A 25,403-nucleotide genomic window follows, 5' to 3' on the forward strand; every position below is an offset into this window, starting at 1 on the left:
AGCTCCGGGGTGTGTCATCAACTCGGTTGGTAGCGGAGTTCTCCCCAGTAGACGGTCCCGTCGGGTTGGTAGCAAAGGTCCCCCCCGACAAAAAGGGATTGGTTGGTGAGTTGTAGTTAACCAAGGGGTAAACTAAGTTGATTGGATAATGATAGTATGATAGCATGCATGCATAAGACTCTATGAGTTATATATGTTGTTTCTTTTCAGCTTTGTACAGGCATTGCAGTAGATGAATGATATAGTTGGTTACTATATGTTCTCTTTACTTGCCTACATATGTCTGAGTAAACCTAGTGGGTGAGTCGGCGAGATCGGTAGCCGAACCCACTGGAATGAATTATATATGTTGTTTCTTTTCAGTTTTGTACAGGCATTGTAGTAGATGTATGATATAGTTTGTTATTATCTGTTCTCTTTCCTTGCCTATATATGCCTGAGTAAACCTAGTGGGTGAGTCAGCGAGGTCAGCAGCCGAACCCACTGAAAACTTTCAGTAGTTCTCACCCTACTAACCATGCAGGTTCTAGCAAGTGCGGGGTGGTTGAGGAGCGTGACAGGGACAGTTCGCAATAGATAGCGACATCCATTGAGTAGAGCTATGCCTTATACATTTCATCTATTTATTGTTGATGAAAGGAAAAATGCAAATTATTCATTTAAGAGATGGCAAATGTATATATGTTGGAGGAATGAATGTATGTAAACAAATGGTAAGTTTTGTATTTGATTTAAAGTAATTAAGATACAATGTATGAATGGTTTACTTAGTTTACTTTCACTTGCTTATGTTGCTTACCCTCGTATAAGCCATGTATATTGAAATTTTTTCTGGGCATTTTCTTATACATGTTTGATAGTTGTCGTTAAGCCTTGAGCGAGCAAATAGAAGAGGTTCTGTTCGTTCGGCGTCAGTGTACGGGCCCAAACCGACTAAATTGGGGTGACGGGGAGTGACATAGAGCCCTTCGTACTTATAAGTTATTTTTGATGTTGGGGTTTTCGAATCGACGATCCACACCGTTAAATATGATCTAGAATATTAGAAACTTTTAGAAAATAAATTTCATAATTTTTCGAAATCATTATAAAGTCCATCAAGTGGGTATAAAATGAGCGATCAAAATCGAATGACATCCTAAAAGTGGATGATCGGATTCTTTAATTTAAGATTGGAGTTATTGATCTTTATTTAGGTAGTGAATAGAATTTTCTATCAAAAATTCAATCTATTCTGATTCTTTTATATCGTTAAATTAGCAAATATTCCATATCGGCCGTTAAAAATTGTCAATTTTGTGAGCTTTTGATTGTAAGGTAAATGATATCGAAAAATTATAAAATTTGATTTCTAGAAGTTTTAAATGCTCTAGATAATGTTTAACGGTATGGATCGTTAATTTGGAAGCTCTATCATTGAAAACAACTTATGAGTACGAAGATGATCGTACTCATAAGCCCTTCGTACTCATAAGCCCCTGTTTGGTACGGGGAGCCCCCCTCCCCCTAACCCCAAACAATATTTTGGAGGGGTGGGGTTTGTTAACGGGGTGGGGTTTGTTAACCCCACCCCCTATGGAATTGAGGTGGGATTAAAGTTAATCCCACCCTAATTCAATTTTTTAATTTAAATTTATAATTTAAAATTTAAAATTTTAATTTAAATTAATATTTTAAATTTTTTTAAATATAAAAATTTGTAAGCTTAAAATTGAGACATATAATTTTAAATTATTACTTTTAAATTTTAAATTTTAAATTATTATTTTTAATTTTTTAAATTTAAAATTTAATATTTGATATTTTTAAATTTAAATTTAATATTAAATTTTAAATTTAGAACTTTAAATTTTTGAATTTGAGATTTAAAAAATTAATTTTTATTTTAATTTTTTTAATTTTAAAGTTATATATTTAAATTTAAAATTTAATTATAAAATTTAAATATAAAATTATTTTTTTATTTATAACTATCCACTATTCTTCTTATTCCATCTTATCTATTTAAATGCTATTTTTTTATTCCCGAAAACAACCCAATTTTCATCCAAACGAAAAATTAGTCTATTCCAGACTTAACTCTGAACTTAACCCTATCGCTAAAATACCCGTTCTTACTTAATCTCGAACCAAACAAAGCCTAAGCCCCCGTTTGGTTGGAGTATAAGGGGTGGGATAAGGGGTTATCCCACCCCTAATACCCAAAAAAAAAAAAAAATCGGGATAACCCATTAAAGGGTGGGGTTAGCAATCCCACCCGTCCCCGTGGAATAAGGGTGGGAATAGCTATTCCCACCCCTATTTAATTTTAAAATTTAAATTATAAATTTTAAATAATTTACCATTTGTAATCTTAAAATTAAAATTTTAAATTTTAAATTCTAAATTCTAAATTTTAAAATTTAAATTATAAATTTTAAATTGATATATTTAATTTTTTAAATTTAAAATTTAAAATTTTATATTTCTAAATTTAGATTTGATCTTAAATTTAAAATTTGAAATTAAAAATTTAGAACTTTTAATTTTCGAATTTGAGATTTTTAAATTCAAATTTTAATTTTATATATTTGAAATTTAGAAGTTATATATTTTAATTTAAAATTTTAAATATAAAATTTAAAAATTTTAATTTAAATATAATGAAGAGAGCAATATTATTATTTTTTATTTATAATCACCCACTATCCTTCTTATTCTACTTACTGTAATCAAATATTATTTTATTTATATTTAAACTAAACTCAATACTCAATCAAATATAAAATTATCTTATTCCCACTTTATAATTTATTTTATATTTATTTTGAAATAATTAGTTTTTACTTGTATCCGAATCAAAGGAAGCAGAAGAGTAAGCAGGTAAATTATCCGCAAATTTAACTCGTGAACCCTTTCTCATCCGTTCCCACGTGCAAGCACCGAAAGCACGCTGCAATCGCCTGCGCTTACGCATCCATCATCAACAACTCCGCACCCCGAGCTGTAGGTCGAAACTTCCGCCCATCACCGTCCGATCGAACGGTCCAGACCCTCACCCCAACTCCCTCGACCCAGGTTTCGCGACGTATATAAGCCTCGATACGGTCGGCGCCGAGGGTTAGGGTTAGGGTTGCGGTGCAGACCCCCTGCTGCCCTCCTAAATCCTCTTCTCTCTCCCCTCTCTCTACCCCTAAAAAAAATCGAAAAAAATCGAAAAAATCCCGGAAAAAAATCGAAAATTTGTCGATCTATACAATCCTGTATCCTTTCTATCCCTACTACAAAAATTTATCATCAATCGATCGATCAATCAATCAGGTCGTAGCTCGATCGTAGAAGAAGAAAGAAAAGAAAAAAAATTCAAAAAAAAAAGGGAAGGTAGGGATGGCGCAAGTCCAAAGCTCGGTGGCGAATGGCGTCGTGTCGAATAGCGGCGTTGTTGGTAGCGGGGGAGGAGGCGCTGCTGCTGCGGCGGCGGCGGCGGCGGCCGTGGGCGGCGGCGGCGGCGGTGGCGGGAGTCAGTTTCCGACGACGTCGCTGTACGTCGGAGATCTGGAGACGAACGTGTCGGACTCGCAGCTGTACGAGCTGTTCACCCAGATCGGGCAGGTGGTGTCCGTGCGCGTCTGCCGCGACATCAACACCCGGCGGTCCCTCGGATACGCCTACGTCAACTACAGCAACCCCGTCGACGGTGAGTACGCTCGCCCCGATTCTTTTCGCGGTCCCTTTCGTGATATCGAGGCGATGGTGCTGTAGGTTTGATTTCGTAAAATTTTGAGGTTACGATCGTTGAATTTCAAGATTTACTGCGGTTGTGGTTAGGGTTTTAGGTTCTATGTATGCTTCCTGTGTTCATCAATCTCTTCCGACTTTTACTGGATTTTCGATTAGGGGTAAATTTGAGTGTGTTTGAAACCCTAGAAGGGTCGGTGGAATGTCGTGAGTTTTCAATGTTTGACAACTCATGAGGGCGATGACAACATGCTGCCGATTTCTGATTCCTCGTGCTAATCCGAACGCAGCGAGCTCTGAATCCGTTGGGTCGCAAGTTCCTTATGCGGGATCGGTGCATCCAAAAAGCCCCCTTTTTGTGGTACTTGGTATTGTGTTGTTTATAGCTTTGGGCAGAGAAGTTAAAATTGTGTTTTTGGTAACGGTCAGTTACATGTGTTATCGGACACGAGACTATATTAATTATTCATTAACACACATGCCTTGGTCTGTACTCTCGGATAGATATCGATATAATTCGTTACCATTTTTTTTTTCCTTACCAAAGATGCCACAATTGTGTAAAAAGGTTTGCTAATTTTGTAACATTTCTTATGCTACCTTATAAGCGTATGCCTCCAATTTTGCTTTTTGATTTATTAAGCTGATGGAACAGATATGTGGTAAAATGTTTTTTTTTTCCAATTCAAATAGGTATAGAGATTATTCTTAATTCAAAAGGTGAATTTGAATAATTAGTAAGGAGTTAGGGACTTGAATCGAGAAAAAAGATTAGGGGTGGCTACATTAGGAATTCCATGGAAGCATGGGGAGTAATTAATCTATACTTGCCTATTTGTTAACCGGCCTGAACTGAATTTGTTTGTTTTTTTTTAAAACCAATAGTGATGCCTGAGAGGGCGTTGATGGTGGGTTGGTTTTGCAGATCTTCTTTTATGCTTTCTTTCAACTTAGTGAACCAACCCAATGGCCTAGGGAACCTTAGATTGCCTTGGCAATTCTCTGGTCAAGCGTTGAGTGTTTCTTTTGTTGTCGATTTGTCGAAGTAGTTTGATTATCATTTAGTTTTCTTCTTGCGCACCTTTTGGATAATTTTAGCTCTGAATATCATCAGTCATATTTACAAGAATGTCACACCTTTTGTGTGATTTTGGATGCTTAGTTCTTTTTGGCGGCCAGCATTTTCCTGTAATGTTGTTGATTGAAAAATTAATGGTGTATTTTCCAGTTGTAACTGTTGTTACCTGTTTTAATAAACATAGTGCCATAACCATATAAGTTACATATCGACACACATATCTTGGTTAGGAAATATAACCTGCCAAGACAGTTTTTTTTTACCTCTATCAGTGCCTTATTTTGTCTTTTAATGGCTAGTATGTTGTGGTGGTAACAGCAGAGTGCTGTTCTAAAGCGGTGCCTCATCTCCAGTTGTAGGTATCTTTGTGATAATTCTTGGAAACTAACATAGGGTACATTCCGCAATTCAACTGAAACGAGTAATCAATAGTTGTCAGCATCTTTTGCATTTATTGTCTGATAGCTTTGGAGATTGCTGTTGTGTACAATTTTTCTCTTCCCTAATGTCACTTATTTACGATTTGCTCGATGAATGGACACTGGAAAAAGAAATTTAAAACATGCTATTCATGGAGTTTTGGATATGATTATATAATTCTATGTTAATGTCCTAGAAAAGGACCTGTCTGAGAGCAATGTAAAGGCAGTGTAATTGGAAAAAACAGAGTTTTTTGCTACCTTGGACAATTATTTTGTAATGGACCGTTTGGTACCTATTCTAGAGTTTTAAAATACATAGTTCACAGTCCAAAATGGAGTAATCTTGCTGTAAAATGAAAAAGGAGGTCCTAGCTAAGTAAATTGGTAAAACAAAGTAATATAATGCCCATCCAAACAGCATATAAATGCAGTATTTTGAAATAGAGTAATGTGGTATTATGAAATATTAATACCAAAGTGAATTAGTGGGAAAAAAAAACTATGTAAAATTTTCAATAGTTTCGGAATATGTCCTAATGGTTTATCCTAAAGGCTCTTGATTTGTGTGCTAGCCATAATGTATGGTGTAGATAATCTTGAATCCTCTACACACAACATTTTCTAATAATGTATGAAACTAACATAAGTATGGTAGATAAGATAGAAATAGAAAGACTTGTTAGTGAGATAGTGATCGGAAATTCAACAAAATGAGGGTTAAATTTTTTTTGTTCCTTTATTTATTTCTGAATCTCCATGGTCAGAAGGTTTAATCCAAGGTTTTAAGTGCCGTCCGTGCCGTATGACACGGGGGTGTGCCGTACTGTATCGTGCCCCCAAGAATTGGGGGCACGGTATAGGGGGGGTCTCGAACCCCCCCTCTGTCTCGCGGCACGCATGTGCGTGCTGCGAGAGACAAAGCGGCACGTACCGTGCGTGCCGCCTTTTTTTATTTTTTTTCCTTTTTGGCTTTTTTTTGGCTTTTTCTTTTTTCTTTTGTTCTCTGGGGTATTGAGCCCTCCCCTCGGGCCGCCTATATTGTTTTTTTTTTTTTTTTCACTTTGTTCTCTTTTTTTCAACTTTTTTTTTTTTGCTTTTTGGCGGATGCCTTCTTTTTAACTTCTTATTTATTAATATAGGAGCAAATTTTTAATTGACATGTCCGATCCATACCGCGGGGGGCTTAGACCCCCACACCCGGAGCCCTTCGCTTCCACCACAGACATCTATTTTTTCTTCGCAAAATATTTTGTCAAAATTTGTCGCACAACGAAGCTTTCGGTGAATCAAGGGAACAAAAATCGATCTCCTAAACAAATTTTTATTAGATATTTTTAAAAAGAATAAAAGAACAAAAAAATATGGATGTAATATCAGGAATATATGACTTTCTCACAATACCAGCAATACTTATATCAACATTGTCAAATAAATCTTGTATTTGCAGATGACAATATGCCATATGATCAAGCGCGACGATCTATGTCGAATTAAGCAGCCATCTCTATGTAAAGATGTAAATTTAAATAATTATTGTACTTATGAATTTTATTATTGTATTTTAATTTCTATTCTACATCAGGTATAGTTGTATTTTACTTGCAAAAAACTTACATGCATGTTAATTGATGAGTATAGTAAGATATACATAGTAAATATTCATAATTATTTATTTAAAATTTTCAAAATAACATTATAAGAGTTTATTGGAACCAAAAAAATTGAAATAAGTTCGTGACAAAGCGTGCCAGCAGGAGGTCATGTGTATCTATCAGCACACAAGCGTGCCACGTGTCAGCACACAAGCGTGTCTGTGCTGTACCGTGCCAGGGACATAACGGCACGCTCCCGTGCCACGGCACGCTCCCGTGCCACGGCACTTTAAACCTTGGTTTAATCTCTCAAAATAAATTTATATAGCATAACTTGCAAAATAGTTGTGGCAAATGTGAGTAGTTCTTTTCTTCCTTTTTCATGAGGTGAAGAAAACAATTTAAAATAGTGACAAATATAGTAAAAAATGATGAATGCATTGAGATAATGTGACTACCTACACGATCTTAAGTTGGTAGAGAGATCTAGAAAAATAGAACACAAACTGCAACTAGCAGCAGAAGTTGAAGCATGCCATTCTTTGTTAAACTACTGCTTCCTAGATTAATATAACTTAAGATCGCTATAATTTATTCTTGGAGAAGAGATTTCATAGTTCAATAGGCAGGAAAGAAGGGTTAATACTCAGTTGTTTGTGAGCTGGATGCAGGGACAGACACATGGTTTTAGGTACAAGAATTGTACGAACATTAGTACTTAGTTTGTGTGGTAACTTATGTCATTTTCATGGATGAGTTCAGAACTTGTGATTTTGCTAGCGTGCATTAGTAGTAGTTGTTATTTTCTTATAGCTGGCCAAATTTCTCTTGTGCAAGTTAGTTCTTCTGTAATTTTATTTACTAGAAGCGAGACTAGCCAGACCAACCACGGTAATGGTGGAATGAAGCAAAATGTACGAGATAGGGAGAGTTCAAGTTTTTTGTTTATTTTCCTTCTATAGGACTCCTCTCTCCTCCAATTTTGTTGCTCCTTTGTTAGACAATTATATACCCTCCCATATTAATACATGCTTCATTTGAACAACTGTGTTAGAGAAGCTTCTGGATTTATCTTTGCTACATCTGAAAGCTCCCTCTCTCCCAAATCCACCCCCTTTCTGCTCTGTGGTTGTCACTTTCTGCCCCAATCCAATTTTGAATTGTGCTCGTTAGATGTAGTTATAGTCAATGCTAGAGGAGAACCAATACAGTTGTGATTTCTATCTTTTAGTGCTCTGCTTGCAGTATAATATAGTTCTGATCTATATTACTCTTCGGGAGAAAATTTGTTTGTTCCTTTTTGACATGCTTTGATTTCTATGTCTGACCACAAGGAAATGCATTTTAGCGAAACAATAAAGTTAACCTCATCATGTAATCTTGTGCATCTTAAATTTTAGTTATATAACAAGGAATGGTATTGTATTTTTGCCATTTGTTATCTACTTCCCATGGTGTTCATAATTCATTTTTATATAAGGCAGAAATTGCCATAGAAATGCTCCACTGTTAAGTACTGTATTATATATTTCTTGTAGATAATATTGAGTGCTTACAATGTTCACCTGATTTTGTTAGTTTTAGCGAATCATGATTGGAAGTTTAATGTGACTGTTACATTATATGAAACAACTATTGCACTATGAACACTATTCTTCATCATTTGGCACTAAATGTTTTTGTCTTGTTTTTGTTATTTGACAGCTGCGAGGGCATTAGAAGTTCTGAACTTTACTCCCCTTAATAACAAGCCTATCCGTGTAATGTACTCGAACCGTGACCCAAGCACCCGTAAAAGTGGAACTGCTAACATATTTATTAAGGTATTTTACATTTCATTCTTCTTTTGTGATTGTCATACGCTTTTGTCTTGGTTTTAATTCTTTTTGGTTAGTCTGTTTATATTTAATTTAGAAGTGATTATTTTTTTTCCCCTCAGAACCTGGATAAGGTGATTGACAACAAGGCGCTACATGAGACGTTTTCTGCATTTGGTAACATTCTTTCTTGCAAGGTTGCCACAGATCAATATGGCCAATCAAAAGGCTATGGTTTTGTCCAATTTGATCAGGAAGAGGCAGCACAAAATGCAATAAATAAGTTGAATGGCATGCTTATTAATGATAAGCCTGTTTTTGTTGGACCCTTTCTTCGGAAGCAGGAAAGGGAAAATCCTAATGACAAGACGAAATTTAATAATGTCTATGTCAAGAACCTATCTGAATCCACCACTAAAGAAGATCTAGTAAAAATTTTTGGCGAGTATGGGAATATCACTAGTGCTGTAGTAATGATCGAAGCAGATGGCAAATCAAAGTGCTTTGGATTTGTTAATTTTGAGAATCCAGAGGATGCTGCTCATGCAGTTCAGGAACTCAATGGGAAGAAGTTTAATGATAAGGAGTGGTATGTTGGAAAAGCTCAGAAGAAGTCTGAAAGAGAGATGGAACTAAAAGCAAGATTTGAGCAGACTATGAAGGAAACGGTGGACAAGTATCAAGGGCTGAACTTATACTTGAAGAATTTGGATGATAGCATTGGGGATGATAAGCTGAAGGAATTGTTCTCGGACTTCGGTACAATTACCTCATGCAAGGTGTTTTTTCTAATTTGCTTGAGAATATGGCATTGTTATGCTTGTTAATGCGGTTACATTCAACTACTTTTACTGAATTGGGTATGGCTTGGTATATGTGATACTTTCAGGTTATGCGTGATCAAAATGGTGTTAGTAAAGGATCTGGATTTGTGGCATTCTCAGCTGCTGAAGAAGCCTCTCGAGCTGTAAGTTAATAGAAACCTATTTATCTAACCTTCTGCAAGTAACTGTTGACTGACCACCTCATCTTCGTTTTTTCGTCTACAGTTAATGGAGATGAATGGGAAAATGATATGTGGAAAGCCACTATATGTTGCGCTTGCACAGCGCAAGGAAGATAGAAAAGCGAGGTTGCAGGTAATTTGGTAAATAAGCACTGAAATTAAGTAGGGCAGCTGTTAAAAACTGCTATTTATAGCACTTCATAGCAATAAGCATTATGTATTTGATTAGTAATTGTTAGTCCTTTTTGTATTGGCATACAGTTAGTGTCTAGATTTTAGTACATGTGATGTACTGGTTTCTTTATGTTTCTAATAATTGTTTCTTTATGTTATCCAATAATTCTCTCTTTGCATTACATAAAGATATTAGTCATCTTTTTCCATCTTTCTTCAAGCAGTGCTGCATAGTGATTTCTTCTTCTTGCTTGCAACTCTTGGGAGTGGTATTTTATATAACAAACTTGACTACAAATAATTTCCAAATAGTAATATTTAGGTAATGAAAGTCTTCTTAAAGTATAGAAACATTACCCAAAGTTTGTCATTTTGGTGCCTACTACTATGTTTGGTTACTTGAATACTTGAGGCATGTTCATATTGTGTAACTACTGCTTGGGATACTCATTGTATAATTCACATGTAACAGAGCTTGGATTATATATTTCATTTTTTACGATTATGATAGAATGAATTCGCATGGATACTTTTAGGATATCTCTTGGGTATTTTTAAAGAGCTGGTTGCAATATTCATTAATTATGTGTCTTTTAAAAGCTAATCTGAATTTAAGACATTTTTTTATGGATATCTTTTCTGTTGTTGAGTTATTTAGTGAGGCTTCCTTGGTTTTATACTATCATAGGATGCAGCAACAATTTCTGAGTTGAATATTCCACGAGAACCAAGAATTTTTTCATATCCATATGTATTTCTAGATCTATTTCTATTTGTGATAATTATATTTAAAATATGCTTCTATATTTATACATAAATTTAAATATGTAAAAACCAAGGTTGTAAATAGTGGATAGCGGGTAGATAGTGTTTGGCATGTCTCATAATTGAAAGCAGATAGCTGGTGCTACAAACCCATAGCAAGTTTCACAACAAACTACTTAATGTCTATATTCCTTATAGAAAATATACATGGTTTTGGAGTAGGGCTACTATACTCTTATAAGTATAAACTCTTCTGTACTCATAAATTTTCGGCCGTTGGATGAAGGGATGTGTGGTTAGGATGATAGTGGTCCCCTAGGGTTGAGTGGGTGGTTGGTTGAATAGTATGATCGAACGGGTGAAAATGGTCAAAGAGGAAGATCTAACGGCCGAAAACTTATGAGTATAAAGGGGTCTATACTTATAAGAGTTCAATAGCCGGACTCATGATTTTGAAGGGAGAAAAACAACTAGCCCTTACCTTTTTCTAGCATTGTAAGTTTATACATATTTAGTCATCGTATGGAAGAATAACTTCAGAATATTATGATTTAGCAAACCAAAAGGACAAAAAAACTATTAAATCTATAGTCCATTTACAGATTTTTGATGATTTATTTTCCTTCGAAACCTTTATCCAATTAGAGATTTAACTCGTTTGGCCTATAGTGCCTACTTCTACCCCTCTTCATAGCGCCCGCGTTAGTAGGTCCAATGCTGCTGAAGCGGACGCTATGAAGCCACTCCGCTAAATCTTGCTTTTAATGTTATAGCATAGCTGTATGTCACAGACTTAAGCAGAATTGCTCGTCTAGACCGTGCGGTGCTCGCCTTCCTTCGTGAAGTGAGCAAGCCTTCCATTTTACTTGCTAACTCAGGACCTACTCGCCCTAAGACTAAGTATAAGAGAGAGAGAGAGAGTTTGAGGAATGTTGTATATTGATAGAAGTTGAGAGTACAACTGATTTCCTAATGAGAGTGGGTAGAGGCCATGTCCTTATATAGGCCACTCGCTACCCAGGCTACAAATGAAAAGGCGCTAAGTGGCGCATAACTACCAGGCAAAAGAGGGATGCTACGAGCTCCCAAGAGACTATATTTATTGCCCACCTAGAAACTCTAAGGGACTCTTGAGTCTTGACCCTTCGGCATTAGCACCATCAGTCTTGAGATCCACGTAGAAGCTTTTAGAATGCCCCAGCAAAACCTCCAACAGAACGCTCCTTTGGAGATTGGGCCACTGTCAAGGAGAAGTCAACAGAAAACATTTTGTCTGTGACAGGTAGCACAGTAATTCTGCTGTAGCAACCTCTATAGTGGGTGTAGCCGCTATTTAGAATACCGGTAAAACGTATAGAACTTACCTGAGCTATGGACCATTTTGAGTCGGCTACCTGACCTTTCAAAATTTTGATTTTAACTACCCAACCTTTTAATTTGTTTCATTTGAGTCAGTCAAGAAACTTTGGCTTCAAAATTTGAATCCATTGTTTATCTTTATAGATAAAGTTAGCATACATCATGCAATTCTCACAATTATAAATTCATTGAAGTAATTAACTTAAATTTTGAAGTTAAAGTATCATTGACTGAATCAAATCAAACAAATTAAATGGTTGGGTAGTAAAACCAAAATTTTGAAAGGTCAGGTAGCTGACTCAAAATGGTCCATAGTTCAGGTAACTTAATGTGCATTTTTACCATTTAAATATTTGTTGTGTGCTTATCAAGGTTCAAAGTGCCGCCCTATATGGCACAGGCCAACACGCATGGGGGCACGGTACAAGGGGGTATTGCAGGACCCCCCGTGCTACGATACCCACTTCGGTATCACGGCATAGTGCTTTGCTGATATTTTTTTTTAAAGTTTTTTTTTTTCTTTCTTTTGGTGGGCTTGTGTCCTCTTCCCTTGCCATGCTGATAAAATAAAAAATGCTAAATTTTTATGGGTAGATTTAATAATTTTCTTTAAATGTTTAATAAATATTTTTAAAAGATTCAAAATGAAAAGGAGTTATCGAACCAATTGCTATCCTATTCTCGTTAATCTAATTATCATGCTATCCCTTATCGAATCAGTATAGATCAATCTTGCAAGTGTTCATTAAAATTTTGAGAAAAATGATTCTCTAATTTTGTATTTTATAATTTTTTTACATTCCAAGAAAAGAAAGATAAAATCAAAAATATTTTAAAAGTTGATAAATTCTCACAATTCTTCTCTAAATTTTGAAAAAAAATTATTTTCTTCAAACTTTTAATAAATTTTTTTAAAATAATAAAAAAAAGGAATTATCGGTGTAATTGCGGTCCTATTCTTGTTGCTCTAGTTATCATATGATCCCTTGTCGAATCAATATATGGGTCTTGCAAGTTTTCAATTGAGGAAAAAATATAATTTTCTGTAATTTTATTTATTAATTGGTGACTGTAGTAAGCTATACATAACCAATATTTATAATTTTTATACTAAATATTTTAAAATAATATTATAAGAGCTTATTGGGACAAAAAAAAGTAAAATAAGCCTGTGCGAAAGCGTGTTACTAGGAGGTCATGCGTATCCATCTGCATACAAGCGTACAACGTGTCGGTACGGAGGCGTGCGTGTGCCGTACTGTGCCAGGCAACAATCGGCGCACTCCGGTGGCACGACACTTTAATCCTTGGTGCTTATCATATTTGTAAATGTTTGTTGCATCAATTATCCATGTTGCTTCTTGTTTTTAGTTTTAGGATTAATCAATCCGCCTATTGATTGAAATCCTTCTTATCAGACTTGTTGCACCCTTCATGTTGGTGTTTCTATTTGTTATGAAAATGTGTGAGTCTGCAGTATAAGCTTATGATTTTAAATGTTTTGGTCTTTCTTTAGTTATTTCACTATGAATAAAAATGTGTTTGGTGTTGCCATTTATAGCTTTTAATGCTGTTTCACCTGCTTTTTCTCCGGGCTCTGTTGCTTTTGCTTATAGACAATTATAGCTTTTTCTTGCTGATAATCTGTTCTTCTATCTCCAGGCACAATTTTTACAGATGCGCCCTGTAGCAATGGCACCTGCTGTTGCTCCTCGTGTACCGATGTATCCTCCTGGTGCTCCAGGTCTTGGACAGCAACTATTTTATGGTCAAGCTCCACCAACTCTCATTCCTCCTCAGGTAGCTAATGCCATATTTGCAGATCAGTGTTCACTATTAATTCGTTTCAATTAAATCTTGTCTCAACCTCTTTGTATGGAAGGGATGATTGTGTTGTCAAAAGTGTTTTGTATCTAGCTATTCACATCTTGTGTTAGCAAGGTCCACAATTTTCTGAGTTTTCTGTACTAGCTATGAATTTATTAACCATAATATATTAAATTTATAATACAATAGAAATTGAACACAACGCAAGTATTTGATAAAACAGTACAAAATCTTTACTTACATTTGATAATAGTAAATTATTTCTAAGGTCATCGAAATTGGTAAATGCATCATGAATATGAGGACAGCTGGATAAATAAATGAAAAATTTCTTCTGGTATTGCTTTCATTTACAATCTTTTATTTTCGCATACTATAAAGATTGTTACAAATTCCCCTGGTGATACCTTGATAGATTCGTCAGTAAATAAAATTTGTACAACTGAAACTTGTTATCTGTATAGTGGTTCTTATATATCATGAAAGCAAGCTGTTACAGGCTTCTGCTCGGGAATGTGATTTCAACTTTTTTCCACTGTTCTGAACCTGAAAAAAATCGTCGCACATGCCAATAGAATTGTAATAATCTGTCATGAACTTATGAACTAGCGTTGAAGTATAATTGTCTGTGTCGTATTCTCGAAGATCTCCAATCGCTTTAATTCTCATATAAAAGTTAAAAGTTTCTTCTGTCTATGTAATTTTCCTTATTTCCTCTTGGAAGATCTGGTAATCAGCTAGTGTATCCATTGAATTTTATATGTTAATCATATTAGTTAATGAGCTCTAGAAGATACTTCTGAAATGACAAGCTTAGTAAATTAGTTAGCTACAGATCAAACCATTTAGCTGTTAGTATGCAACCACTTGTGTAAGAAAGGACTTTGTCTAGAGGAAGTAGTAATCATATGTGTAAGAAACGACTTTGTCACTCTGAGAGAAAGCAACATTTTTTTTTTTAATCTCATAATTTGTATATTACATCATCGTGAGATTATATCTCAACTGCTTGAGTAGTGTTGTAATCCAACCTTCTGCAGCGCTTACTTTCTTAATTACTTCATTTCACATTTGCATTTGAACACGGTGCTGTTGGCGAGTAAATTGAATATTAATGAAGTGATATGTCTTTTCTGTTCTAGCCTGGATTTGGCTTCCAGCAACAACTTGTCCGTGGAATGAGGCCTGGGGGTGGTCCTATGCCGAATTTCTTTGTGCCAATGGTCCAACAAGGTCAGCAAGTTCAACGGCCGGGTGGTCGACGTGCTGGAGCCGGACCTGTGCAACAAACTCAGCAACCTATGCCTCCTATCCAACAACAGGTCTGTTACTATCATCCGCAATTCGTCTGAGATTTTTCTTTATAGCAGTGATATTATTTAAATTTTAATATATGAATGATGCATTTTGAAATGATTTTAAGTGGGTGGAACTGATCGCATTGATGGGTTGCTTTGTTGCTCATTTGGTTGATTCTAGTCAATTTAGAATCAATTTAGTAGCTTTATTGCGGAAACGTGGCTTTTCATAGATGTGGCTATCTGTAAGTGTTGTGATCTAACAGGTTAGGCAATTTAGACCTCTAAAGTATTATCATGTATTTCGTGCTTGTTGGTCAGGATATGTAGTTCCTCTATAGTAAGCAATTTTATTGATTCAATCATGGTTTCCATGTTTCTATCAGTTTATTCTGAAAGAACATGAACTGAACTGTGTTAACCAGCCATATGTGTAAACTTCTCGCCATCGCTGCATCATCCTTCTTTTTCCTTGAGCTTTTGATAAAGCAACATTCTTCATCTGCTTTATGATTTTGAAAGCTCCAGTTGCACAGTGGTGTAGCATGCTACAAATAATATACTTGTATGCATTTATAGTTTGTTTTGTCAAAGCTTAGAGGGCTACCTGAGGTCCTCCCTTTGCTGTGTGTTTGGAGTATTATGCAATGAAAATGTAATTGGTCTTGGCTTTTCTCTGTAGCAGATGCTTCCAAGGGGCGGACGTGTCTTCCGCTATCCTCCCGGTGGACGCAACATGCCTGAAGTTCCTCCTATGCCCGGTGTCCCTGGAGCGATGCTTTCTCCGTACGACATGGGTGGCTTCCCAGTTCGTGATGCTGCCATTCCCCAACCTATCCCTATTGGGGCTTTGGCTTCCGCCCTTGCAAATGCCTCTCCTGATCAGCAGCGCACGGTCTGCTCTCTTTTCCAATATCTGCACCCTTTTTGTCTAATAACACTTAAATGTGCTGCCTGAACCACCGTACCTGTGCGCATGTAGAAACACACGTATGCACGCACAATAGCATGTTCCTTTTGGACTCTTCCTTCTGTTGGCATTTTCTCTTTTACAGTTATGTAACCAAAAGGTGGGTTATTTATTTTCACCTTTAGCCATTAATAATTGGGGATATCAACTGGTTGTATTTGGGGAAGTTTTCAAAAACCCGAACCCAACTATTGAACCTCACAACCGAACATGAACCTGAGCCTGTCGGGTTTTGAAAATCCATAACCAAAACCGAACCTGACAGAAAAATCGAAATCCGAAACTGAACCCGAAAATCAGAAGCAAAAAGCTGGACTTGAAAGCAATCATTTCTGTTTACCAAATTTCTGTTTGGATTTGCGTTTAGGTTCAGGTTTGCGTTCGGGTTCGGGTTCGGGTTCAGTGATCGGGTATGGATAAAACCATATCCGAACCTGAATCCATTGGGTTTTTATTTTTTATACCAATAATCGAAATCATACCTGTGGCCCGTTTGGATTCGGATTCAGGTAAAATTTCAGGTATCCCTATTGATACCTGTTTAGCGTTGGTTAAATCCGGCCCGATTGGCTTCGGGTTCAGGTAAAATTTCAGGTATCCCTATTCATTGACAACCCTACTAATAATAACACAAACATACTGCACGTGATGAGGGTCAGATAACTTTAGAGCCTGTTTTGGGGAGCAGGGAGCTTTAGCATCTTGAGTTGGGGACTGCAAGAGAAATCTGAGCAGGTCAGCTTGTTTGTAGGATAATTGAATCCAACTCGTGATGTTTTGGATAGAATGGGATTGGATTAAGAAAAACCCTTCCCTTTCCATCTGCTCCACCCGTATGCATCATTCTAAGTCGCTAAACCATCCCCTGTCATCGCACTCCTGTTTTATCTTCTTCAATCCAATCCTTTTTCCCGAACGGCGCCTTGTATTCTTGAAATCATGTTTGACAATTTGTGCTGGTTTTCAAAATACTGATCTTTCATCATTGTTCCCCCATTAGATGCTTGGAGAAAGCCTTTATCCACTTGTTGAGCAGCTGGAACGCGACCATGCAGCCAAAGTGACAGGAATGCTGCTGGAGATGGACCAGACAGAGGTACTGCACTTGCTGGAGTCGCCGGAAGCTCTGAAGTTGAAAGTAGCAGAAGCCATGGAGGTTCTGAGGAGCGTTGCGCAGCAGCAGCAGCCAAATGCACCTGCGGATCAATTGGCTGCTCTCTCTCTCAATGACGGCATTATCTCTTGAGTCTTATGCATGATTACTTAAAAAGAGTTCGACTATGGGATTTCGTTTAGTATGAGATTTGGAACAAGTGGTATTCTGGATTATTTTGTTGTTGTTGGTTTTGGACTAGAACTTGCTTGGGTATTTGGTAGATTGTGGAGTCAGTTTAGGTTTTTATTGTCAGCTATCCTATGCGTTATTTAGGTGGTGTTATTGGATTCTGTGGTTTTATTTAACTATATTTTGCGACGACTATGTGCCTCTTATCTTACGTTTGCTCTATATCTTGGGAACTTAGTTTTTCTTTTGGTGAATACTTATCCGTAGGCAACTCCGACTCCGACCACCGTAGCCGGTTGCAGACTTTTTGGATCATCTAAAGCAGCAAAGTAGGTATGATTGGAGTGTTGATCTTGGGAAGGAATTATGAATCCTTAAGTTTGTGCACCTTTGGGTTATTGTAGGAGTCTTCTGGGCTTGAGCCTGAGATGATTTGAATCATCAGTCAATGAAATCTTTTGCACCGCACCCTGACCAATTCAAAGTCGGGTTTGATCATTGAAACTTTTGATAAATCTATCCTACTTTCCAATCACGCCGCAGAATGCTTTTCATATTATGTGATAGTTTGATGCGGGAAATTTAGGCAGCTCAGATTTCCATTACAGGCTCTTTATCTGAGGATGGTGCGCACCAGAATTTTGGTGATGGCCTGATAAATCGGATTCTACTCCGTTTATTATTTTATAAAAGTTTATTATTTTATTATTTTATTTTATATAATAAGAATAATAATAATAATTTGATGATGGGCCGATAAATTAGATTCTACTCTTTTTATTATTATTCTTTGCGCACCAGAATTTGATGATGGGCTGATAAATCAGGTTCTACTCTTTTTATTATTTTATATAAGTTTATTATTTTATTATTTTATATAATAATAATAAACCAGAATTTAAGTTTATTATTTTATTCATTCTAAACTTCTATAAAATAACAACATTTGGACAATATTTAAAAGTATTAGAGGCACTCTGAGAAGCTATTTTTCCGTAAAAAGTTATTTGATTTGAGTCGGTCAATAATATTTTAACTTATAAAATTCGAATGATTCATTTATTTAGTTAACATACTTCATACCATTCTTATAACTATAAAATTATTAAAACAAATAATTAACTTAAATTTTGATGTCAAAATATTGCTACCTCACTCAAGTCAAACAAATTAAAAAGCTGGATAGTAAAATCGAAATTTTCGGTAGGTTGAATCGTCGATTCAAAATGGTACACAGTTTAGATAACTTCTGTACGTTTTTACCACAAGGAATTCTGTAATATTTGCTTAAAGAGAGGGCTAGAATATCTGCTCACAAGAGCGCAAAATTTGTGCATATATCTTTTCACATAGAGAAATGGTAAGAATGGCATAATTTTTTGAAGGTGTGGTCCTTAAAACCAAGGAAGATGCCAATTTTACCTTGGGTCCCATTCCAACCCAAAAACAATCTTGCAGAGCAAACTGTCCTCATTGCAGCTTAATACTATAGCTGTCATGACACAGGGTGGTAGTCAAATAATTGGCAGGGAAATAAAAGGGGCCCCTTCTTAATTGTTATTTCTGTTATACTAAAATATCGACTTAGAAATAGTTTTAACATCTCGACTTAATTTAGAAATTAACCCAGCAATTAATGAGAAACATTAACTCTGTCACATCTAAAGCTGTTATCTAATTCCATCTCGTGACAAAAGCTGGGCAACTACTAAGCTTATCACTAGATGCTTATCATTCTCGATCTATCAGATTCTGAGCAATGCTTAGACAATAGTGTACGCACCAACCACTTTAATAGGTGGTGGGATCCAAAAACCAATGAGGACCAAGAAGGCATCTTTCACTAAACAAATTAATGTGTTATTTATGTGCATGGATGAATTGGTAAATATTTTTTAAGCGGATTTGATTCCATGTAATCTGATGGAAATATTTGTTTTTTCAACCTAGCTTCAAAGTGTTGGCTATTTATTATTGGCTAAAGTAGGTACAACTTTCTGTCCCGTAATAATAGGTTCACGAGACTAATAAGTTGAGTGGGGCTACATCCACAATAGATTTAATGGCAAGAGATTCAATAATAGATCCAACTTTTGGATGGGTCGTTGAGTCTGGTTGGAATCCGTGAACGTCGTGGCTGAACCTTTAAGTGCGATGAGTGTACCCTTTCTATCAGTATGTATTTTTCGAATAGTTGGTTAGCGCTTACGTTCCACGCAAAGTACTTTAATAGCATCAATTATTTTACAAAAGAGTATTTCTACCGCTACTCTCAAAGATATCTAAAGTACTGCTATTATGCTGACATGGTTGTGTAAAATACGTTAAATTGACTTCTTACTTACAGTATTGGCTAACACATTAGTGGGTATAGGAGGTAACTGAGAATAGCCGAAGTGCATCTCACTTTCATACATAGAACACTACTGTAGGTTCCTCCAAATTTTGCCCCTGTAATATAAAGATGATCAAAGCGGAATAACATGATCTAACAAATGAAAATGATCTAAAAAGTGAGTTTTGGTGCCATTAAGTTTTCGACCATTAGATTAAGATTTGTGTGGTTAAGATAACAGTAGTATTTTAGGACTTAGTGAGTGATTGGTAGAATAGCATAATCTAAGAAGTGAAACTGATCAAAATGTTAGATCAAATGATGGAAAACTTAAGAGCACCAAATGCTTGTCACGATTAGAAGCTCTCATATATTTATAACTTGAGGACCCGTTGGTGTGAACACCTTTGTTAGTGGATGCACAAGCGAGGGTCCAAACCCCCAACTCTCTGAAGCCACCTAAGATAACAATCAACTGCAATATACAGTGCTTATTGCCTTATATGTAGGGGATTGTACAAGTACATCTCACACATCACACCTCCAAAAATCCATAGAGAGGCCTTAAAATAAAAATGCAATTTATTAGATGTGTTTTACGATATTCAAGAGTCTTACATATGAAAAATAATAAATTTAGACACCAGTTCTTCGCAAATAAAATAGTCGCTCATCCTCAATTGTTTATTATCGAGAGCACTCAATGTGTTTCAATAATATATTAGCAAATCGTGTGATTGTTTGTACACGATCGACCATTTAAATAATCGACTACGCATTTATCAAACTAGTTTACGGTGAAGATCATAATATTTTTCCTACTATACAGATTTATCAATACATCAACAGTAGTTCACATAAAGGAAGTATTGCTAAGGGGGCCCAAAGTAACTAGTTTGATGCAAAATCTTGCTTTTGGCTTTCCTTGGATGCTAAAGATGTGGATGAAACTTAAAGCAAGTACTCCCAGTACTTCTCTTTCTTCTGTGCCAGCTTAAGAACCGGAGCATTTATTAGCCTACCAGCAGTGGCACATAGAAATAAGAGTCGTGCGCATGGATGGATGGATGGAGAAAGTCTACAGCACCATATTTGCACCATATCATCAGTAACAAGTCATTCATATTTTTCTTTCTGAGAAAAAAGTATAATAAAAAATATTTTTTTATTAACTATGATGGGACGGACGAATATAAGAGGAATAATTCGGTTGGTTGGAAACGCCGCTACGTCAGCAATATAACCGGAGCATTCTAGAATTTTCCTGATGGACGAGGCATGTCCTGGAGCTTATAATAATGGCTTGAGATCTGCACCATGTGTGGGAGCAAATAAATTACCAGGCCACCTCTCAGGAAAAGTCTTCACTGCAGTTGTTAGTTAGTTGTGAATTGCATGCATGTTCAAATCTTCTACTTTGTAGGTAGATCTTCCTCAGATTAGGTTTCGGCAGAATCTTCAAGAAACCCCTTTGACTTGTTTGATAATAGTTTAAAAAAATTTAAAAATGTAGAGTCTGCAGCCAAACATGATTAATTACAATCTTATTTACAAACCCTCGGTCCTAGGGTTTACGCAAATTATTTTAAGGTCTTATTATTTTTCTAAAAAAGTTAGTGGTTGGATTGAAAAGCCGCAAAATTTTAGCTAACTTTTGGTTAGAAACCTATTACAAATGTCGAGAAATTGAAGTAATTAACTTGTTTAGCCCGAACTTTTTGAGTGTACAATTTTTTATTTTTTCTCTTTTATTTGAACAGGTACGAGCGTATATTTTTTCAGTTTATAAAATTAGTAGAAGTGAAAAGATTGCGTACCAGATTTTATATATATATATATATATATATATATATTTTTAAGGCTATTTTTTGTAAACCGGCGAGTATATTATCTTTACAACGTATTTTTTTTTTCTGTTTTTTTGAGAGAGAGAGTTATTATGCTATCCGCTTTATTCATTTTTTTAAAAAATAAACTTAGCTAAAAATATAAGACAACTAAACTTCAAATTTGGGATCTCGAGTACCAACCACTAAGCTCCTTGTCATTTGGTGTCTTTATTTTTTAATTTTTTTTTTAAAAAATAGAATATCTATATAAAATAGACAGTACATTCTTTTCAAAGATTATCATCACAACTTTGCTGAGATACCTTATAATCAACTCAAAAAAAAAAAAGTCGACATACACCAGCATATTAATTATATAGAATTAATAGTAAAAATTTAAAAAGTAAACGAGACAGCAATTTCAAATAAGATCGAAATTTTTATATCCTTTTTCAAGAATAAGTTAAATCATCACATAGATATATAGAATGCCCTGCTCTACTAAGTCATGATAACCTGCGTCATACAAGGCTAAAATGCAATCTCTTAAATGCCTATGGCAAAAGAAAGTTCTTAAGCGCACAAGTACCTACAAAGTAAATTATTCTGATTTACAAATTAACAAACCCAAGATGATATGAAGCAAAAAAATTTGATCTTATTAGTATTAAATATTAGTAATATGTAAATTGAAAAATGACATACTGCATAATACAAATTAGTTGTCGTGATCCAATTAAACCCCTTCATCTCGGGTTGTGGTCGCCGCATCTCCATAATATTCAAATTCAAAATTTAAATTTAAATTCCACAAAAATACAAAGGTTTGGGAAGTAGAATGAACTTGCTAACGGACTTTTTTCAAAAATAACCCTGTAAAATTTCCTATTTGCCAAACTAATCCTGTGAAAATTTTATTTGTGAAACTAACCCTCCTCTCGCCACGTGGGCGCCACGTTAGGAATTCCTCAAAAAGACGGTGAATCGTTCACCGTCTTTGATATTTGTTGTGAAGGCGGTGAATGGTTTACCGTCTTCATAAGACGGTGAACTATTCACCGTCTTTAGTACAAATCCCTACTCTGCGTAAATCTTTTCAAGTCCATAATATGGTGTCCTTGATAAGACGGTGAATCGTTCCCGTCTTCTCGAGGGCACAGAAACGGCGGACTTGAGAGGGCGGAAAGGGAAAAGGGCGGAAAGAAAAATTTTGCACTAAAGGCGATGAATGGTTCACCGTCTTCTAAAGGCGGTGAACCATTCACCGCTTTTATAACAAAAATTACAAAGACGGTGAACGATTCACCGTCTTTTTGAGGAATCCCTGACGTGGCGCCCACGTGGCTAAAGGATGGTTAGTTTTACAAATAAAAATTTCAGAGGATTACTTTGGCAAATACGAAATTTTACAGGATTATTTTCGAAAAAAGTCCCTTGCTAACACCTATTAAGGGTCGGTCAAAATAGTACAACAAGATGACTGGTACTGCATGAAACAATAATTAAGTGCAGGTTACCTGAAAAGGTGTCGTATCACCACAGAGTCCGCTCGCAGTCCACTGTCCAGTTCAATCTGGAAAAGAGACTGGGCATGCGTCCTAGGTAATTAATATGTAATCTCAGAAAGTTGATAATTAATTAATTGATTCAATATTCAGTAATAATCATAGTTAGTTAAATCGGATTCGGCAGGCAAAAATTCGGTACGGATATAATTCGGATAAAATTCATCTTATAATTTTTAAATTCGTTGAAAAATACGGATAAAAAACGGATTCGCCAATTATTCGGATACGTGATTTATGCGGATATTATACGTTCATCAATTAAAAATTCGGGATTAAAAATTCGGCTATTAAATTAAGTTTTTTTCTCTCAAAATTTATGCTATTGGCATAAATACTCATATTTCTTAAAAATATAAGAAAAAAGAATTACAAAATTAAGCTAATTAAGTAAAAAAATAGCAAACTATATTATACCTCAAAATAAATAATAAATTAAGTAAATAAGAGATTAAAATAATACATAAGAGATTAAATTTTTTTGATCGAGCAAAACTACTGAGAAACCAGAGGATTTGAGAGATTATGGTTGGGCATCCGAGCTTAAGTCAAGGAGGTTTTTTTTTTTTTTTGTGTGTGTGCTAGGTTTGGATTTTGGAAAGGTTTTTATTTTTTCACCTTTCACTGTTTTGGGCACGGACGCGAGTGCCGGCCAGGGCGCAGAAGCGAGCGCCGGCCAGGGCGCGAGCGCGGGCCCGGGAGCGGGTGTGGGCTAGGGCGCTAGCGCGGGCCCGAGCGTGGGTGCGGGCCAGGGCGCAGGCGTGAGCACGGGCCGGGCGCGGACGCGGGCGCGGGCGCGGACGCGGGCGCGAGAGCCCTTTGTTTGGGGCTAATAATTCGCGAATCGCAAATAATTCGCGAATAAGTATTTTTGATGAAAAAACACGTTTTTTTTCTGAATTTTTGGGAAAAATACATAAACGGCAGTTTAATTCGTTTCTTAAAAAATTCGGGAATAATTCGCAAATTTTTCGCGAATTTGCTAACAGAGGTAATAATACATGTACTATACTTTACAAGATGCAGATGATTATGCACTAGATGCGTCCATGCGATAATATAAATGAACCGAGTCTTGACATGCACCGACGGGATAGAGACATCTACAAACGCCTATGATATTAGCAAGAATTTGAGCTCACGACATTTCGGTCCCTTTAGTACCCCCAACATAGACCACTAATATACACATCTGTTATCCATATCACTACAACAAAAATAGTCTATAGCGACACTTTTAAATATCAGTATACGTAATAAAAAATATTGCTGGCTAAATTACCGATACTTTTAAAAAGTGTTGCTATATGTGGGGTCGCTAAGTATATAGTGACAGTTAAAGAGTAGTGTCGCTATAGCCTAAAATAGTGCTGCTAATTTACCAACACTTATTTAAGTATTTAGCAACCGCCGGAACTTTACCTCGTTGGCTGCGGTGGCAGAGGAGGACGAGAGGGAAGGGCTCTTCGTCTAGAATTTCAGTAGATTAAGAGGAGAAGGAGAGATGGTAATCGATTTTTCTTTTCTTTTTTCTTTTCTATTTGTAGTTGGGCCGAATAGGCTGGGTGGGGTGGGTTGAGTAGAATAACATTTTATTTTTGGTTGGATTAGGCTTTATATTTAGACATTAGTAGATTTTTTTAAAAATTTTGGCATAAATGAGACACTAACACAAAAGTGTCCCAAACATGTCTCTATAACCTAATTCTGTCACCTCCCATGTTGTCTGTCACTTAAGAATAACTCATCATAACATACTTAGCCAGCCTTGAAATATGTTATTCATTTATGCTGATACTATTAGGGTCGCACCTCTCTACTCCATATGTACATAGCAAATCCTGTAATATACCAATCATTCCAATTGATCTGATATAATAAGTGTCATCGAGTACTATAGTCTTGACACATGATGTACACTTGTCCCTTGGTATCTTGCCCGTATTTGGCTCCCCACCGGTTCCTGCAATAGTCAACCATAGAGGTGCGGTCGGTCAACTGCACACACATAGTCCAAAACACCAAAATAGGTTTAAATCGCACCAAGCAAGAAGCCAAAAGGCATAAAAACAAGAGAATTACCTAGAGTTTTGAGCTTCAACTCAAAGAATAGCTTGCTTGAGGTGAAAACTCCATTCTTCAACTCATATTCAAGCCGTTGGGGTTATGGATCTTGGAGTCTCGCCAAAAGCAAGAAATATAGTGGGTTAGCTCCAAGAATGCAGTGTGCGACAGAGGAGGGAAGCGAATGGAGATGGAGATAAAGCAGGAAGAAGACTGATAAGAAGAAGAAGAAGAAGAAGAAGAAGAAGAAATGAAGAGAAAGACAAGATATAATGTACCGAAACTTAGTATAATCTATTG

The 25,403-nt window shown here is 36.1% G+C and overlaps 1 protein-coding gene across 2 annotated transcripts; it reads left to right on the forward strand.

The window, feature by feature from the left end:
* On the forward strand, window positions 3,080-17,516 carry LOC109725517 (polyadenylate-binding protein 2-like). 2 transcript variants are annotated; one of them, XM_020254727.1, is made up of 9 exons: window positions 3,080-3,676; window positions 8,514-8,632; window positions 8,749-9,405; window positions 9,516-9,593; window positions 9,676-9,765; window positions 13,593-13,730; window positions 14,900-15,079; window positions 15,738-15,950; window positions 17,026-17,516. In XM_020254727.1, the coding sequence occupies exons 1-9, from the start codon at window positions 3,367-3,369 to the stop codon at window positions 17,269-17,271; spliced, it is 2,031 nt and encodes a 676-aa protein (XP_020110316.1). In that variant the 5' UTR covers window positions 3,080-3,366; the 3' UTR covers window positions 17,272-17,516. The 2 variants fall into 2 exon arrangements, with proteins under 2 accessions (XP_020110316.1, XP_020110317.1); XM_020254728.1 differs by having other exon boundaries at window positions 3,081-3,676; window positions 15,741-15,950; window positions 17,026-17,271.

Source organism: Ananas comosus, linkage group 20, assembly GCF_001540865.1.
Source record: "Ananas comosus cultivar F153 linkage group 20, ASM154086v1, whole genome shotgun sequence".
Taxonomy (NCBI): domain Eukaryota; kingdom Viridiplantae; phylum Streptophyta; class Magnoliopsida; order Poales; family Bromeliaceae; genus Ananas; species Ananas comosus.